The sequence below is a fragment of the Colossoma macropomum genome, unplaced genomic scaffold, assembly GCF_904425465.1.
Source record: "Colossoma macropomum unplaced genomic scaffold, Colossoma_macropomum, whole genome shotgun sequence".
NCBI classification, from domain to species: domain Eukaryota; kingdom Metazoa; phylum Chordata; class Actinopteri; order Characiformes; family Serrasalmidae; genus Colossoma; species Colossoma macropomum.
Genome location: NW_023494801.1, coordinates 27,027,076 through 27,046,255, shown reverse-complemented (window position 1 = coordinate 27,046,255; position 19,180 = coordinate 27,027,076). Strand labels below are relative to the sequence as shown.

At 42.2% G+C, this 19,180-nt stretch overlaps 2 protein-coding genes across 2 annotated transcripts; one reads left to right on the top strand and one right to left on the bottom strand.

Annotated features, from left to right (window-relative positions):
* Positions 1-1,323: 1,323 nt before the first annotated feature.
* rest (RE1-silencing transcription factor) lies at positions 1,324-12,134 on the top strand. Its single transcript, XM_036589569.1, has 4 exons — positions 1,324-1,464; positions 6,419-7,380; positions 7,710-7,793; positions 8,213-12,134. Exons 2-4 carry the CDS (start codon positions 6,429-6,431, stop codon positions 10,891-10,893), a joined length of 3,717 nt encoding a protein of 1,238 aa, XP_036445462.1. The 5' UTR covers positions 1,324-1,464; positions 6,419-6,428; the 3' UTR covers positions 10,894-12,134.
* Positions 12,135-13,052: 918 nt separating this feature from the next.
* On the bottom strand, positions 13,053-19,062 carry noa1 (nitric oxide associated 1). Its single transcript, XM_036590429.1, has 7 exons — positions 17,715-19,062; positions 17,380-17,544; positions 16,581-16,792; positions 16,368-16,499; positions 16,050-16,166; positions 15,425-15,542; positions 13,053-13,531 (listed from the first exon to the last, which is right to left on the bottom strand). The coding sequence occupies exons 1-7, from the start codon at positions 18,952-18,954 to the stop codon at positions 13,314-13,316; spliced, it is 2,202 nt and encodes a 733-aa protein (XP_036446322.1). The 5' UTR covers positions 18,955-19,062; the 3' UTR covers positions 13,053-13,313.
* Between the last annotated feature and the right edge of the window lie 118 nt (positions 19,063-19,180).

Sequence of the window (19,180 nt, the reverse complement as noted above, 5' to 3'; positions counted from 1 at the left end):
GTCCATCATATATGTAATACTGATATCAATAAAATAGAGATGAAGCTGAAAAATGCATGTTTGCTTTTGGGACTATTTTGCCATACTATGCTCTGTATGTATTTCTCCACTATGAATGGACTTGAAAAATATTGTAGCGTCTGCACAGAACAAGACGTGGACAACATTGCACATACAGCCGAATGCTCCTTTATTTCTTCAGCATGCACAGAGGTAAAGAAATATCCAGCCCAGCACTACTCTGACATGAATCACAGGGACGGGGTAATGTGGGAAGATGTGATACACAAGTGATAAAAATGGTAACTAACTAAACATCTTTGTAAATCAATTTAGAAAATCATGCATGGGAATATATTACAATACTCCGAGAAAGGATTTATATTTCCTGCCTTCCCCCTCGTGAGATTTCTCATTCATTGTTTTTTAGAAATAAAGTCACTAAAAAAGACGTTTGTGGTGACGTTGTTGACTCACTTGACATTTGCTAGCTTCTGGTCCAGTTTTACACAGCAGTATTCTCTAAAACTACGCAAGCAAGTGGTAGAAATGGTTGGGAGATAACAGAAGCCGGCTCCCTCTGTTGGCCAAAACAAGCCCAACACCAGACATCTGCCCGTCTGCTCTGCTGCCAGGTCTTTCTTAGGACCTTCGAGTGTGGGACAGCTACAGCCAGGAACAGGCCACCAAAAAAGAGGACATCACACTGAGTGTAGCGCATCCTCAGAGCCACTTTGCATGACTGTCTATGCTCCTTATGGCAGCCATTGGCAGACACCACATTATGTTTTAGTCCAAAATGTTACCTCAAACTATTGTAAAACAATGTCTTAGGCACTGGGCAGCATATTCATACCCATTTTATGTCATAACTTTCTGTGAGGGAGATTTTAGAGGCAGACGCCTGGTTCCCATCACCACCACTGTGAACAGTCCTGACTCTGTAAGTTCCTCTAGAACGGAACATTTCACACCAAACCACACTGAATGACTCTGTTAACATCTTAACGATTATATTCTGCAGATATTTTCGGAAAATAGGTGAAAGTCCCCTTTTAATTTAAGTATTTATTTGTTTGCAAGCTTGCCTAAGTGCTTATCTTTACCTAAAGAGCTCTTCACAAAACTTAAGTTTGCTGCAAAGTTGTTACGACAGACGAATGCTGCACAAAATTATAAATATAAAATTGTGAGTTTGTCATTTTTTAGTTGTAAAATTGCTTAAAAATAATCAAATAAAGTATGTAGGACATGTTCGAAGCTAAAGCGCTACGTGAAAACACAGCAGGAGAAAGCAGGTGACGTCACACTGACAGGCCCCACGAGCTGCACAACTCGGTGATGTGTTGGAATGCGCGCGAGCGGCTCGAACTTCGCCGAACAAGTTAGTTTTTGGGATATAACTGCGAAAATATAGGCATTTGTAACCGAAAACAGCGCAAAAGAACCGAAGGGACGCACACGGTAAGTTATTCACACGAAACATTGACGTTTTAGGTTGCAAAAACGGACTTTTGTCCGTCGTAGTGAGGTAAAAATGGAGGCAGAGCGAATCTAGGCGCTGTCCAGCAGGGCTGAGCTTCTCCGTTCAGCACGGAGAGATCAGGACCACGGCTAACACACCGAACTCCAGCACACTGCCTCTAAAAAACTCCTTAACGACACCGAACACCTTATTACTAACAAAGCAGGTCACAACTCGTCGAAAAAAACACAGTTGAATAAGTTTTTGGCTGCTTTATGGAACGAAACGGAGCGCCTGTCTTCCGGGAAAAAGTAGTAAAGTTAGTTAGCTTGCTAACGAATCAACTCGAGGTAGTTAAAGGAGAATTCCGCCGAATTTTTAAAGTGTCTGTGTCAATAAATGGTTAAGATGCAAACAAAGTCATGTAGAGTGGTTTGATTTGAAATGCTCCTTTCTAAGGAAACTTGCCAACTCAGGTTTTTTTTTTTACAGTGGTGGTGATAGGAACCAGACGTCTGGCCCGCCTCTGAAAGCTAACGTTACCTTACAGAAGGTTATCACACGAAATGGTTACGAGTTCAAAGCCTGATGACTTTGTTTTAGATAGTTGTGAGAAGATTTGGGCCTAAAACGTGATTTGTCAGATGTCAGAAGGCAAAGTAACGTTAATCCCCAAAGAAAACTCACCCCCCACCCCCCACCCCCCACCCCCAACTTTTCCACTGTTTAACCATTATCAACATGTAATTTGAATGTAAAAACTCATATAGAATCACGACTTGGGTTTAGACATCATGACCCCAGGTTTCTACAACCACCACTGTGAAGAAGCGTCTTTATAATAAACCATTTCACACCAAACCACTCGGACTGACCTTGTGTACATATTTAAGTTTAAATTATACTTTGAACTTTGAAATTTCGGCCGAGTCCCCCTTTTAACGTTAACTCGGTTAATCGCTAACGGCTTTTAGTCGTGTTAACAGTTACTGGCCTAACTGTGCGAATGTGTTTCTGTCCGTTTCTTTTTGGATGTCTGGGTTTAAGCTGGACAGCGACTTTTGAAGCAGCCACTTTTTTGCACGTTTTTGCTGTAAAGCTATTTCCTGTCTTTGCTGTGAACGTTTCTCGCCCGGAAATCCTCTCTCTAAAAGTTTGAAAAGCTTACTTTTATGACGAGGCTGAAGTCAGCGTCTTATTTGTCAACTTGCCTACTCGCCAGCTTCTTGTTTGAATCTTGCCGTTCCACCTTAAATGTTGCAGCAGTTCCGTTCTGACGCCTCAGGCTCCAGAATGTAACCGCTGCACCATTTAAGGTGGAACGGGAAAACTCGAACAAGAAGCTGGCGAGCAGGAACTTCAGCCTCGTTACTTTACGTCGGTCAAAGTCGACGTTTAAAACTGTGTCACGACTTGCGACAATAAACAGTCGACTTGTGTACATGTCATAAACTCTGTGAACCAAAGTTGTTCGTTTTTAATGATCGCCTGAGTGTTTTTTTGTCCTTTTTCTGATATTGTTCCTGCTCTGGGAGCTGTCCAACAAGGGCAATGTTTTTTCTCTTTAATGGAGGAAAGTTTTGGAGGCTGCTTCTTTTAGGAACTCTAAACCAAGCTTGATTAGTAACAGTAGCTGACAGCTACAAGTTTGGAGTGACTTTTAAGCCTGTATTTTGACCCGTTTAAGCAGATCTCTCGGCTCTGAGCGCGTACTTGCCGAGGCTTTCTTTGCGCAGCGAGTTGGTGCTGCTGTTGTATGTAAAATGGCCGAACTCGAGTTCCTCAGCGTGCAAACGTGGAGGAGGCCCTGCTTTAGTTATGAGACTTTGCATGCTGTGATGAAAGAATGGAAGCCTGGCTTTGATCTTTCTTTCTTTCTGTTTTCTTACTAAAAAAAAAACAAAAACAAACTCCATAATTAAGCACGTGTTTAGAGGTGTGTTAGACATTAGATTTACATTGAACTTTTTTAATTATTTGAACTTCACCAAGATCATGAAAAGACAAATGCTTGCATTACCACTGTAGGCTATACTCGGACATTGTAGTTAATCTGATTTCAGAGCCTCAGGCCTCATTCACGGGGGAAAAAGAGACAATGCTTGCCAAACTGAATCACCATGAGTCATGAGGAACATGTCCATACATGGCTTTCAGCCCTGAACTGTGCTGTCTGTTACAATTCCAAAGGAGGCCACACTCAGGCTGACCTTAAGACTATTATGTGAAATGATGACTATATCCTCTCCCGATGTTTTGGAGTACACTAATGCTCATTGGATATGGACGATTAATGGGATATGACCAAAGGTCATATCATAATACCTGACGTCTTTTACGATACACAATATGGCACAATTTTTTTTTTCTGACGTCTTATAAGTTAGAATGGACAAAGTAAGTGGTAAAAATACTACCAAATGAATTCAATAACTCAGTTATTTGTATTCAACGTTTCACACACTGTGCTACATTAAATTCAGTTAAACAGCAGTAATTGTGTTCTCTTTGTGATCAAAAATGTTTTTTAATTTTTAATTTTAATTTCACAATATGCACAGAAAAATGTTGTAACATATTATAATATTTTTAATTAATTAATTTATTACAGTAATGATAAATATTGTCATATTGCCCAGTTCTACTTGTGTATGCTTGCAGAGTGCATTTTTTTTTCAGAGGATTGTGGAATGTAATTAAAGGAGTGAGGGGGTTGGGAACAGGAACCTTTTTGAATGCCACATAGCTGTTGCAGTCAAAATCTGGCTTTTTTTATTTGTCTACATGTACAAATTTGGTCAGGGAACAATATGTAAAAAGCTGTAGGGACAGAAAAAGGCACTCTGGTGATTGACTGCAGCAGGTTTGTTGACAGCTTCTTGAATGTAAAACTCATATGTCCTGTTTTTAAAATAGATCTGCCCACTTTTTCGCCTTCTCATGATAATGTTCACGATAATGTTTCAGGCTAGTTATGGTTGATTGAATCACTTGTGCAAGTCTGATGATTGGTTGAGAGCAGCTGGTCTGTTGAGGAAGGAAATGTTTATTTTAGGCAGTATGACCTCTTGAAGCTTTTATTATCTGTAGGGTTTCTGGTGGTCTTAAGGATTAAAATGCATTGGGATGGAAATGTCCCTTTGTTGTTTTGACAGCTTTCGAGATCCCTTCCAAGAGTGTATTTGTTTTAAAACTAATTTGCATATAATGTGGCCATTGTCAGCCTATTTGGTTTATCTTATTCAAGTGTATGAATAAAACATCAATAAAATGGTGAAATTTATTCTGAATGAAGCACAAAATATGGCTTCACTTGTCAAAACATTCCCATTTTTAGTTTTGATTGAGAATAGACTGTGTGTTCTGTTATAAGAAATATTGTTTAATCCCTTATCTAGTTAAGACTGGCATTCATTTTGGGATAGAACTGCACAGATTCAGTGCTTTAATGGCTTGATGATCAGTTTATGAGTTTAATCTACACTATTATGCTGTTTTTATTCTGACTGGTGACTGAATTTTTCAGCTCTGAACTTCCTAATAATCCTAACCCACCTCAAAGCGTTCACACCACCTCAACAAAGTTGGAAAAAAATGGATGCTCACAGTAAGCTAGTGCTTGCATAGCTGCTGAGTGCATCTAAATGGCCCATAAAAAGCATTTGCACAGAAATTTAAAAGTAGTTTAGTTAGTGATCCAATTATTTTAAATGTTGATATAGGCTAGGCCATTAATACAGGGCCAGAAATTACGTGATGGCACACAGTTTTATTTGAAATCTTGCACAAAATGACTTAAACTTTCGCTTCTCCCCATAGCACAGTGTATTTACAAATATGATTTACAAATATTATTTACAAATAGCGAATTATGCACAAATGGAAAGTCAACCGTCTGATTAAAAGCATTCAAAATGTGATGTTACTGTGTATTCTATGAACACTGCCATGTCGAACCTCACAGAAATTTTGAGAAACCCTGAGTAACCCTGAGTAGGAATTATGAGTAGGAGGCTGTTCCAATGGATTTTGCCAACTTGGCCATGAAATGCAGCATTAAGGCCGTTACACACAATGCAATGTGAACAATGACACAAAAATGCGAACTATTCAGATGTGATTGCACTGGATGCAGTGCAATTTTTTTTCTTGTAATTGTTTCTTTTTCTTTCGCACCACAAAAAAAGGCAGAATATCCATAAAAAGGTCCTTTGCTTCTCATGAATCGGGCAAACTGTGACTTTGTGCAGGATGCTTTTTTTGGAAAGCAAAAGAAGAACAGAGTGTTTCTCCACCTCATTTCAGGAGCTAACACTTTATGAACTCTTTCACTCACAGCCAGGATCTCTGTAAGTTTGAGCTGAATGTTTTCAAGGGCAAATAAGATCTCCTTTGCTTCTCACAGATCAAGCAAACGGTGGCATTGCGCTACTGTCCATTTTGGAAAAGTGAAAGTAGCATGAAGAGCTTCATAACTTCATTCAAAAGCTAAAATGTGGAGTGCTTCCACAGAGAAAAATTCTCGAAAATTTTAAGCAAAGTTTGAGCTCAGTTTGAGCTGCTTTCGGAGATGGTGTTCCTTTTAGTGTCTGTGAAAAAATTCTCTTTGCTGGAACACAGCTGCTCCATCAGCAGAGATGACTGTGATTGGTTGTTTATGTTGCCAGTGTAAGGTTCTCAAAAATTGAACAGAGTGTGAATGTCACGTTTTTGCTGTCCAAAAAATCGTGTTTGGTGCAAGACACCGTTAGTTATACACATGCTTGAATTAATATGTTGTTGTTCAAATAAATCGCACAAATAAATCGTGCTTGGTGTGTAAAGGCCTTTATACCAATGACAGTGTAATACTTTGCAGTGTTTTCCCAGGCCAAGTCAGGTTTTTCTTATTTGTCTTATTTATCTGTCTTATTTAAAACCAGGAATGACTGTTAATCTGTGTTTGTCCCTCAGCTGATTGAGCATGGCTGCTCAGGCAGTGTTTCCGCAGGCCTCAGGCATTTTTGTGCCATCTCGTGGCATTCCATTGCCTGAAGATGGCCATGAACTGACCGAGCTTCCCAGAACGGATCTTCCTGCGCCTCAGCTGGTGATGCTGGCTAACGTGGCTCTGACTTCTGAGCCATCTCCGGGCGAATTCTCCACAGAGGAGAAGCAGATGGTGGAGCTTAAGAACGTTGGCTGCAGCAGCTACTCTGACAGCGAGGATGAGAATGTGGTCCGCTACAGCTACGATAACGCCGAGACATCTGAGAACACGTACCTTGAGGACAACGCCCCGAGCCAGGTGGAATCTGGACCAGCAGAACAAGTAATCGAAAAGGTCACTGTCAGTGACAATGAGACAAGGCCAAAGGACCTCTCAAAACCTTCAGACTCAAGCCCACCTGAGCGCCCAGCTGTTGGGAAGCGTAAACAGAACCAAGTCATAGTGCCTGCAGCCTCAACAGAGCCACCAATAAAGAAGAAGAAAAAGCCGTTCTATTGCAAACCATGCCAGTTCCAGGCAGAGTGCGAGGAGGAGTTTATTCACCACATCCGTACCCACAGCGCTAAGAAGCTAATTGTTGTGAACAGTATGGGAGAGTCTGACGATGATACAACCAATGATACAGCTAAGCAGCAGGTACCAGAAAATGGCGTGTCATGCACCAAGGGGGTGATCCGGTGCGAGCGCTGCGGCTACAACACCAACCGATATGACCACTACATGGCCCACCTTCGACATCACAAGAATGAAGGGGATGATCAGAGGGTATTTAAGTGCACCATCTGCCCCTACTCTACAGTGAGCCAGTACCACTGGAAAAAGCACCTGAGGAACCATTTTCCCAGCAAGCTTTTCACCTGCAACCAGTGCTCTTATTTCTCAGACAGAAAAAATAACTACATACAGCATATTCGCACCCATACTGGTATGTAGGCTGCTATAGGATTTATTAAGAAATGAGTATGAGTAAATATGCAAAATAGTAAAAGTGTAAATGTGTAAAACATGAGTAAGACTTTAAAACATGGGCTATAATTATATGGTGTGTGATAGTTGCTATATAAATGTTGCTATATAAAATACTGCTAAATATTTACAACGTTACAGTTGTTTTGAAGTATTAATTTGGTTTAAAACACAGCCTAAAAAAGCATGGTGTTTAAGCCAGTACAGTATTAAAATGTAGACAATGTGAGTTTTCTATTCCAGAGTAAATGGCATTTATATGATTTGTTGTCCTTCTCTGTTTTCAAGGTGAGCGTCCTTTCCAGTGCATTTACTGTGACTACTCAAGCTCACAAAAGACCCATCTGACCAGACACATGAGAACACACTCAGGTGGGTTGTGAACTGATCTGAACTGATGCCTAAAACTCTTACTCTAGGATAAATTGCCTGATCACTCAGTATTCTGCGGTAGTACTTTTGGTTTTGCATTGATTACAATACAGTGTGAATAGTGCAAATGGTGTTTTTCTTTAGCTAAGCTATAAATACAGACCTGTCAATCTTCATTTTGTCACAAAACCTTTTTCTCTTTTGTTGCACACCATGGAGCCAGATGGCTTTGGATAAAATGGTAAAAGGTTTGTGTTACTAAGTGACTTAGTTTTGTGCTGTGATTAGGTTGTGTTTGTATTTTTTGTATATGTTTTCCCTGCATGAGGCTGGTGTTTGAGTTTATTCCCCTAAGTACAAAGAAAATAAAAGATGCATTGTTCTGTCCTGACCCCATGCTTTTCATATGTCTCTAATAGGTGAAAGGCCTTTCAAATGTGACAGCTGCAGCTACTTGGCAGCCAATCAACACGAGGTGACCCGCCATGCCAGGCAGGTCCATAATGGGCCCAAGCCGCTAAGCTGCCCCTACTGCCAGTACAAGACGGCTGACCGCAGCAACTTCAAAAAGCACGTGGAGCTTCATGTTAACCCGCGCCAGTTTTTGTGTCCTGTGTGCAAGTATGCAGCATCCAAGAAGTGCAACCTGCAATATCACATCAAGTCCAGGCATCCGGGATGCTCAGACATTTCCATGGACGTCTCAAAAGTGAGGCTCAGGGTTAAGAAGGCAGATGGAGAAGAAAGCGCCACTCCTGCGAGTGGTAAGCAGGGTGAAGAGGTGCGGCAGCGGGATGGGGGATCGGAGATGACCTCGGACACAGACTCATGTGGCCCCATCAATCTCTCCATTAAGAAGAGCAGTAGGCCAAGCTCTGCACATGCTGCAGGCACAGAGACCACCAAGAAAGCTGCAGATGTACCCGGGAGAGAAAAATCTGGGAGAATTACTCACACCTATGAGAAACGAGTGGAGAAAAAGGCTGCAGAGAAAAAGACTGCACAGAAAAGCGAAGGAAGAGAAATGAGTAACAAGAAAGTGAAAAGCAAAGCAGTAGAAAAGACTGACACCACCCAGAAAGAAACCACAAGCTGTGCTGACAAGCAAGATAGTAAAAAGGATAAGGAGCTGAAAAAAGTGGGAAAGGCTCCCAAATCTGTGGAGAAAGTCACTAAGTGTCGCTCCCGAAAAGAGAAGACAGTGAAGGAGACGGTCACCAAAGATCAGACTGTTACTGAACAGAAGCGAAGACCGGACTTGGAGAAGAGGCAAGAGAACGAGAGGCAAAAGAGAGGAAATGAGCAGAAGCAGAGAGAGGAAGATGAGAGTTTGGGGAAAGAAAGCAGCCCACAACTTGAGAAAGAGGGTGAGGAGAGAGAGAGTGAGAACACCAAAGATTCCAAGAAAGCCCCATCTAAGAAACCAGCCAAGAAGCAGGCAAGAGTGACAAAGGTTAACCATGGCGAAAAAACGTTGCAGAGTCAGGAGATGTCTGATAACAGCAAGAAAAAAGCAAAGAAACGCAAAGCAGAGAGCACAAATTCTCCACAGACAGTTTCCTCTGGACAGGATGGTTCTCCAGAGAAGGTTAAACACAGGAAAGTGAAGGATGCAGACAAGCCATCCACAAGTGCCAGTACAATGCAGCACAATGCCACCACACCTGCAGTGGTCAAGGTCTCAAAGGGCAAAGGCAAGCAGAGCAGAAAGAGCACAATGAATGCGGAGATTAGCACAGTGGAGTCTGATGTATCTATTCATGTGCAAAGTGATTTGGTAGGTGAACAACCAGAATCTTCACAAGTGGAAGTATCAGTTCCTGCAGAGCCTGAACAGGAACCTGAGCAGCCAATCTTGCAACAAGCCCTAGAGAAACCTACCCTAAAGAAACTGCCAGAGAAGCCTACCTTACAAGAACAACAGCTGGAGAGGCCTACCTTACAGCTGCAACGCCTTGAGAGGTCTACCTTACAGCTGCAACGCCTGGAGAGGCCTACCTTACAGCTGCAACGCCTGGAGAAGGCTACCCTGCAGCAAAAGCTGGAGAAGGCTACCCTGCAGCAAAAGCTGGAGAAGGCTACGCTGCAGCAAAAGCTGGAGAAGGCTACGCTGCAGCAACATCCGGAGAAGCCTACCTTACAGCAGCAACATCTGGAGAAGCCTACCTTACAACGGCAACAGCTGGAGAAGCCTACCGCACAGCAAAAGCTGGAGAAGCCTACCTTGCAGCGGCAGCAGCTGGAAAAGCCTGCCTTACAGCAAAAGCTTGAGAAGCCTACCTTACAGCAGCAACAGCTGGAGAAGCCTACCTTACAGCAGCAACAGCTGGAGAAGCCTACCTTACAGCAGCAACAGCTGGAGAAGCCTACCTTACAGCAGCAACAGCTGGAGAAGCCTACCGTACAGCAAAAGCTGCCTGCTCTACAGCAACACGTGGAGAAGCCTACTGTACCTCGAGAGCTTGAGAAGTCTACCTTGCAGAGCTGCTCAACAGAGATTGATGCCACAGATCACAGCTCAATGGAGAAGAAGTGTGTTGCTACTGAAGAGGAACCCAAAATAAGGGAGAACGTACAAAGCCCATCAGAAGAACCATCATCCGAAGAGGAACTGCCTGAGGCTACAAAAGAGAAGGCCACTGCTGAAGAAAAGAGCAAGGCAATCAGTGCAGCACAGGGGGCTTCAGAAGTTGATATTACGAGTGATGAGATCCCATCCCCCACCGAAAGTGATGGCGACCCAGGGTTCAGCCAGGAACCAGTGGTCGAAAGCCCATCTCTGGAACTACCCGGACCAACATGCTCCAAACCAACAGATGCCGAGGATGATGAAGGCATCCACAGTCATGATGGAGGAAGTGACATTAGTGACTGTGCCTCTGAGGGAAGTTATGACTCTGGGCTCAATGGGTTGGCGAACGCTACGGAGAAACTTCCAGAAACCCCCACCGAAGAGCTTCCTACTCCTACCCAACTCCTCAGTCACACATGCGTCTTCTGCGACCGCACGTTCCCGCTAGAGATGGACTACAGGCGGCACCTGAACCGCCACCTTGTGAACGTGTATTACCTGGAGACTGCAACGCAGGGAGACAAGTGATGGATGGGACTTCATACAGTTTTAACTTTGCAACATTTGCCAACTTTTTTCTGGTTCATAACAGTTTATAATCATGTTGTTGTATCTTCTGAGGAGGGTTTTTATCAAATTTGAACCCATGTAGTATGTTCTGTGATTACGTTACAGAACATAAAACAGTTACGTTGCTTAAATGTATTTTTTTCTTCCTGAAAAAAATGACTGCATGTTTCGCAGTGTTTTAATAATGGTGGTAAAATACAGTGCAAAAATGACCTCCCATAGGTTTCCCTGTAGAATGAGCCAACATAGCACTTTTAGAAACTCTAACATACCGCAAACTCAGTGCTGCAGCATTGTCCAACGCTTCTGCTGTTATTTACATTGTAAAAGGCAAAATTTGTGCTTCGGCATTATAGTAGTCATTCGTAATTCACAAGCTGACCATTTGAACCTGAAACAAGATGCAGTTCTATGCCGTGGGTACCAATGGGAGAGCCTTTTTAGCTGTAATTTCCTTTAGAACGTCACAAAGCACATTATTTCAAAACTCTGTACATCATGCAGAAAATGTGTGTTTTTTTGAGAACATTGTTCAAGGCAGCCTCATCTCTGTACCATCATCTGTTTATGCTCGGTTTCATCATTTATTTGTACAGTTATTTCTGACATGTGCCCTGCATTTCAGTAATTTGTGCTTACTAATGTATCACTTTAAAAATCATCAACAAATGACTTAATCTCTAAGGAGCGTACTGACGTAATGATACTTAAAAGAAGAGCCTCCATCTTTTTGCCCGTCTCATCACCACACTGCTGCACAAGGGAGGGCTACTGCTGTCCATCCCCGCAGAGAGTTGAGATTGAATGGAGCCAGGTGGTCCGACTCTGAATAGCACTGAGGAGAACAGAGCTCTTGAGCCTTTTGTACTGCTCCACTCCAGTGGAGAGAGAGAGAAAGAGAGGGAGCGAGTTTGTGAATACGAGCATTAACATTGGTGTGCGTGACCAAAACTGGTCAGTGTCCCTGTAAAAAAAACAACTTAGAGAACTCTCGACAGCCGGCAACGTCTTTGCCCTTTGACTTACTGTAGAACTTTTGTGTACGTTTATTAATTTCATGCAGTAGCTACTTAATCATGTAAACATTTGGGCAGTAACCAAAATTCTTTAGAAAACATGTAGGCACATCTTACATTGTATATTGACTTTCTTGTTGTCCTTTTTTGACTCTCTTCAGTGCTTCAGCTCAAAGAGACTTAACCTTTAATCAGTCTTTTGTCTCAAATTCACAATTTGGTCCAAAGATGATTGTATACGTCTCTTGCGCCTGTTGCTGAAACACTGTACATATTTCCATTTGTCATTTTTGTTGTGACGCTTCTGACAATCATTTCTTTTCGATTTTTTTTTCCTGTTTTTATACTGTTTTGTTAATAGTGCGTGTTGTTTTCCTGAGGTAAAAATTTTAAGGTGGCCTTTTTCTCCTGTTCTTTCTGCTGCCGTTCCTGAACTTGGCATTCGGTTGACCAATACTGCAGATAGCATTGCCACAGGAATTAGTTTGAAGTATTCCAAAGCTGATCCAAACTGTGTAAAGCAGGAACATGTTCACATGTTCAGTTGGCCCTTATCTGAATCCATGTGTCATCTGTGCCATATTGTTTAAAAGAAGAGAAGGGGAAAAAAAGCCTGAAATTTGACACCTTTAGTGAGTTCAGTGCAATAATGTATATTGGATTATCATACCAAAGCAAGCTTTAGGCCCTCTTTCTGTAACTGGCCAGTCACCGGTAGCCTGAAACCCCTTTAAACCCCTTTAAAGATATACTGGTGTAAATTTGTGTCTGTCTTAGTACATGATTTATGGAGATTTCACTTATTGATTTTTTTTTTTCTTTTCTATGACTATAAGAATCTAAACTGAAATCATTTTCTTTTTACAACTGTCGTAATCAGAAATGCATTAGTAATTTTAATGTGTGCAGATAGTTATAGTATCAGTTGTAACGTTAAATTTGTTCAAAATTAGTTCCCATGAGGAAATGAAATTGGCTTTTTTACATAAATTGTTGCAATTCAGTGTACTTAGTGCCCTGTGTTGTATGTAAAGAACCAAGATTTAAATAAACATTATATCCCCAAATGTGTATCCCTTGCAATTCTGAAGAACCATTTTATTGAATCTACATGTTTAAACAACCCATAGAAATATTTTACAGTACATGTTTACATGTACATAAAATTACATAAATATATCCAGTTTATGGACTATTAATGAGTGAAAACACAGATAATCAGCATCCTTTCAACATTCATCATTCCGTTCTTTTATGAGCCAAAGATTTATATAACTTACACAGAAAGTCTGTTGTTTTTCTGTGCTCACTATGTTTTGTTGAAGTCTTTATGAGAGTCTATCAACTTTCAGGAGGTGAGCATCATTTTCTTTTCCTCTCTGCTTTTGCCGGCAAACACGTGTCACCCAATGCCTGCGGCTTCTTCGTTTTGTAAGCAGGAGTCTTCCGAATGCGGTCCCCCTTCACGTTTACAATGTGTGGTAGCAGCGGCGGGTTCCGTAGACATAGTCCAGCTGCCTCAGGGGCATGAGTTCGCAACAGGAGACGTTCCCCTTGCGATGCAGTCACGGCAACCCAACCTGCAACAAGCCAAAGTTCAGCTCAGTTTGTTTATATACTCACACCATCAAATCAGATGCTTCTAAAGCCATACGTGCAAATTACTTGGTGTATAAAATGGTTCAGGTTAGAACAAGAGTTGGAACGATGCCACTTTCTCTTTTCTGATACCGATATTAAAATCTTGAGTGTCGGTTAATAGTGATCAGATGTCGCTTCTTGAAAAACTACTTGGCTTTAAAATGAGGCTAATTTTAATTAAAGCACTTTTTTAGATGACCATTTAAAGGTAGTATATCATTCTCAAACTACTCAAACACTCCACTACCCCACAGGAAGTAGTAGTTCCACAGATAAAAATGTCCCATTCCATAGAGTGGGTGTGTCTATTTTCGATAGATATGTTACAGGATGGTATTAATTCTTTCTTCACTCTGATCCAGCATTTTCTAATAATATGAGACTGATACCGATACAGCAAACAGCAATACAACGAGCCAAAACATTATGACCACTCACAGATAAAGTGAATAACGTTAATTATCTTGTAACAACTGTGCATGTCAAGGTCTGGGATGCATCGGACAGTAAGCAAACAGATATTGTAGCTGACATGTTAGATGCAGTGATAGGCAGGTGACTTTGGCAAGCACCACATACGGCTAGATGACTGGGTTGAAGCATTTCCAAAACGGCAAAGCTTGTGGGGCAGTCACGGGCAGTACTCGAAGAGGGACAAACCACGAATCAGTGACAGGGTGTTGGGCGTCAAAAGAGTCCTGTTTACTTTTACATCGTGTGGACGGCCGGGTACGTGTGCACCGCTTATCTGGGGAAGTAATTGCAACAGGATGCACTATGGGAGGAAGACAACCCAGTGGAGGGAGTGATTCTCTGGAAAACCCTAGGTGTGGGCTTTCATGTGGATGTCAATTTGACACATGCCACCTACCTAAACATCACTGCGGACCAGGTACACCCCTTCATGGTATTACCCGATGGCATAGGCTTTTTCAGCAGCCTTGCCACACTGCACACATTGATCGGGAATGGTTTGCCTCCAAATTTCCCAGATCTCAATCCAATCCAAACATCTCTGGAATGTGCTAGAACGACAAGTCCGATCCACAGGTTCCACCTTGTAACTTGTAGGACTTATAGGATCTGCTGTTAACCTCTTGGTGCCAGCTGTTACAGGGCACCTTCAAAGGTCTTGTAGAGTCCATGCATCAGCAAGTCAGAGCTGTTTTGGTGGTACACCGCATATGTTTTGTATATTTTGGTTTCCTATATTTTATTTGTACCAAGAGAAATTCTTTATATATCTAGAACTTGGTGAATAGATTGTGATTCTGATACAGGACACTTGGGACACAAAAAACCAGCAGGACTGAGTCTATCTGCTGGTTTGGTGCTAGTTAGCTGCACTAACACTAGGGTTGGAAGTAAACTCAACAGGGCTTTACATCTCCAGAATGCCTTCTTCCATTACATTGGTAGTGTAATTTAGTTACTATAGTCATTACAGTTCTTTTCAGCAGAACAGCAAATTAAATATATAGGGACAGCAGCTGGACTGGCTGGGAGTGACTCCATAAGGTCCTGGTAGGTCACAGGTATCTGGAGCCATGCTGACTGCAGTGCATCCTACAGCTGCTGAAGTCTGGGGAATTAGGGTGCCAGGGTAGTACTTGGAAGTCTTGGCCATGCTCTTCTAACCAACGTCGGACATTTCCTAGCCGTGTGACATGTTGCATTGTCTTGCTGGAAGATCCCATCAGCCCCTGGGCCCAGAGAATGCCACGAGAACATTCCCCAGACCATAATGCTGCCACCACCGGCTTGTGGACATGAAGTGGTTAATTACAACACTGATGAAGCATAAACCCTGCAGGAGCTTCATTTTACATTACCTGCTGATGAGAGTTTGATGTCCGTCACTGCTGTGTTGAGTCCTTGGCCCTGGAGCTCAAAGTCTTGAGCTACGAGAGGCGGAAACTCCTTCATGCGCTTTTCTCCACCCATTGGTACCTGGACAAGAAATAGTGGGCTGTAAAAAAACTCAACTTCCCCTTGTTATGAAGTTAGCAAAGAGTCTAGACAATGGACATTCATAACTGAACTACTTTTCATTTGAACAAAGCTTTTATAGTTACATGTCTGAAGGAATTGTGTTTTCAATCTAATCTCTATCTGTCACATCTGTATCACACTATTGATCACTATGGACAGTAATTTCACTGCGTTTTCCTGTACTTAGAAAGGAAGAGAGAAATTGTTGGTTGGAAATGCGCTTATAATAGAAGCTAAAGGGTAGTTGCTGAATTCCAAACTTGTGAAATGCAACTATAAAATTCCAGACTGCAACCATTCACAGCCATTCAAAGTAACAACCATAGTCAAGAGTTTTTACCCATCTTTACAAACAAGTATGTGCTAATTTATGGTGTCATTGCCCACAGAACTGTATTTGTGGGCATACAAATGACCAGACTTTCTCTGATAAACTGTATTACTACGATTCCAGCTGTAACTCACAGCAAATAGCGTGTTCCCGGCATGCTTCTGGTAAATGGCGTCAGCTTTATCCAAACTGGTGATGTGGACTGGGATTCGGGACGAAGCAACAACCGTGAACCAGCACGGGTGATTTCCCTGATGAGGGTAAAGGGCACATTTTAAAATCTGATGGTGCTTTTAATTCCAGTATTGATTATAGAGTTAAGTTTTTACAAGCTGATTTACAAACTACTCCTGGTAGTTTGTTAATTGCATTCATTTAATATTTGTAACCAATCTTAAAAATATTTTACAAAAAGCTTAGTAGGAGCCATTAACAGTGAAAATCATTTTTACCTCCAAGTAATCAATGCGTGCCAATGCTCCCAGAAATAACACCATTCCGGGCTTCAGTATAAACGTCCTAGGGGTGATGGCTTGTGTAGGCACTGCCATCTTCACTTCCTGTTCATTCAACAAGCTGAGAACCTGGTAATTGAAGATAAAGTCAACCAAAATTTTTTTCTATGTCAAGTCACTTTCACTTCACATACTGTCCAAAAGACTCACATCATACTCCTTCATAATGCCTGGGGTGTCGTAGAACCAGTGGGCATCTTTGATTTCATTGTATGATAACTCTCCCTCCTCTATGGGCTCTGGATCTGGCCTCCCAAAACTGTCCTTCTGAAGGTCCTCTCCGAAGCTGAGACGGTCAGGGTCAAACTCCACAAGGTTTTTTCTGGATGGCTGATCTACCCGGAATGTCCTCCCAATGCGGCCTACAATAAATTGTACACTGTAGCAAAGCATCCAGAAATTTACAGTGTCTGTAAAACCCATGAACTCCTAAAAGTTTGGCTGTCTATAAAAATTACCACTAATATAAACTATATATCGCTGTTGTCAGAAGAAAATCTCCATTTTTGTTGTTATTCAATTTTTGACATAATTTGAAAATGCCTGATGCCCTTTACATGTGTAAATTACATGAAGAATGGACCAAAAGAAATGGCCCAAAATGACTGGGAAAAATGTCTGGATCCATTGACTTACATTGACTTCTCCAGTAATGTTATCAAACGTTTGGAGATATGAGGTTTTCTTCCGACAATGGTGACACATTATATATATATATATATATATATATATATATATATATGAAAATGCAATTAATTAATTGAAAACTTCTTTATGGTGATGCAGGTTTGTTGTAACAGTAGCCAACACATTTCACACACAGTACTGGATGTGAAAATAATCATATATATGTGTAATCACTAAGTATTTTAATGAGCACTGCCTGGTTCTTTTGGCACGAGCATGTAGCCTAAAACCCAAACGCAAGACAAAATCTCCTCCAACTCACCAACAAGGTATCCCTGCCTGCTTAACTGTTTGATCCTCTTGAGCTCCTCAGGGTTCAGGTCCTCCTCAGTCTCCTGGGCCGCCAGACGCAGCCTCTCTGCCCGCCGGGACAATCGGTATGGTGTTGGATTGATGATGGGAAACTTCAGCAAGTTCAATGTTGTTCCTTAATAAACAAGAAAATAAAGGTCTTCATGACATCAGCCATGACATGTTTATGGCATGGTTATGTCAATGTTATGTAGCAGAGTTCAAGTAAAGGATTAATCTTAATATCCTTTCTTTAGGTACCATGCTTTATCCTGGTCACTTTGCGACCTACATGTTGATACCCACCTGGCCATGGAGATATTGTGGCCTTGTGGATCACATCCGACGCTCTGGACTTGCAGTAATCTGACTCGAGCAGGGTGTTAAACAGGGTGGACTTGCCAGCATTGGCAGTCCCAACTAAATAAACATCTCCCTTGTACTTCCAGGACGTCTGCAGCCTTGTGATCAGGTTCTCTATGCCATATCCTGTTTTAGCACTGATGAGGTGGATGTCCTTGTGGTCAGAGGTGGGGGTCCCCGCCTCTGCACAATACTGCGCCAGCTGCCGTTTGATTCGTTGCAGGTAATTCTCTGCATCCCCAGGGAGCAAATCCACTTTGTTCCCCAAGATCACGATGTGCTTGTTCTTGCCCACTAGCTGAGGCAGGTCAGGGATGATGGAGTCCGGAAGATCAAGAAGATCCACGATCAGCAGCACCAGAGCCTTCTCAGACTTGATCCTGCCGACAATTTTCCTGTATTCCTCCTTCGACATTGTCACATTCAGAGCCTTCTGGTGGTGTACAAGCAAGAAGCAGCGCTGGCACACTGCCTTCTTCAGTTTGTCCTCCTCCACCAACTGCTTGAATTTTTCACTAGGCAGGTAACCAGGGACCTCTGGGACGGTGCAGTGCATCAATGCCCCGCAGCCAGAGCAGCAGGTGTCACTGACGGGCACGTCTGAGTCCGGCGTCCCGTAGACCTTATGCTCTTTCTTCGCTTTCTTCTTTCTGGAAGATTTTTCAAGAGGAAAGTCCACATCATGGAACTCAATACAAGGTTCTCCGTCCACCTCCTCACTGACAACGTCTTTCAAAGCCCTCAGCTGGAGCTCCAGTGCCTTCTGTCGCAGTTCTGAGCTCGTCACTTTAGGCACCTTGTCCTCCCTCACCTTCATGGACTCTGTTAGACGAAGCTGCTCAAGAAAATGGTCTTGGTCCAGGGGTTCAGAGAATTCCAGGAAGGCAAACTCCTCCTCTCTGTCTGGCTCTACAGAACAGTACGTCTCTGATGCTGCTTTAGTGTGAGGCTGAGTTGATGCTACAATCTGGGCCTTTTCTTCTCGTTCAAAGCCTTTTGATGAAGCTGCACTGCTGTGAGACCGTAAAGCTTTAACACTGTGGACTGAAACAGAGCCTTCGGACAGAAAGCCAAAGTAAAGGTGACACAGTCTCCTCTTTTCCAGCTCTTTCCACATTGACGCGTGTTTCAAACACTTCCAAGAGGACGTTCGCAACGCAGGCACGTGTAATAATTTAAACATTGTCCCAACCACTGCAGTCTGTAAGAAATAATTAGCTTTAAATATCTAAAAGTGAGTAAAATCTGAAAAACTCACGAACACACGTGAACAGAGGGGGAGTGTTTTTGTCCGTCGCTGCAAAAACGTGTAACCGGAAGCGAATTATGAATTATTTTTAAATGTTAATTTTTTACAGTTGATCTTTTAATTGTAAAACCATATTAATTATTATTTCGTTAAAATGTCT

What these genes read in the sequence shown, in the direction of transcription:
- rest (XM_036589569.1), top strand. Translation starts at nt 6,429, where the DNA reads ATGGCTGCTCAGGCAGTGTTTCCGCAGGCCTCAGGCATTTTTGTGCCA. An exon ending in GCATATTCGCACCCATACTG is followed by an intron (nt 7,381 to 7,709) that starts GTATGTAGGCTG and finishes TCTGTTTTCAAG; the next exon opens with GTGAGCGTCCTTTCCAGTGC. An exon ending in ACACATGAGAACACACTCAG is followed by an intron (nt 7,794 to 8,212) that starts GTGGGTTGTGAA and finishes TGTCTCTAATAG; the next exon opens with GTGAAAGGCCTTTCAAATGT.
- noa1 (XM_036590429.1), bottom strand. Translation starts at nt 18,954, where the DNA reads ATGTTTAAATTATTACACGTGCCTGCGTTGCGAACGTCCTCTTGGAAG. An exon ending in GCATTATGAAGGAGTATGAT is followed by an intron (nt 16,500 to 16,580) that starts GTGAGTCTTTTG and finishes TTCAATTACCAG; the next exon opens with GTTCTCAGCTTGTTGAATGA. An exon ending in CACGCATTGATTACTTGGAG is followed by an intron (nt 16,167 to 16,367) that starts GTAAAAATGATT and finishes TACCCTCATCAG; the next exon opens with GGAAATCACCCGTGCTGGTT.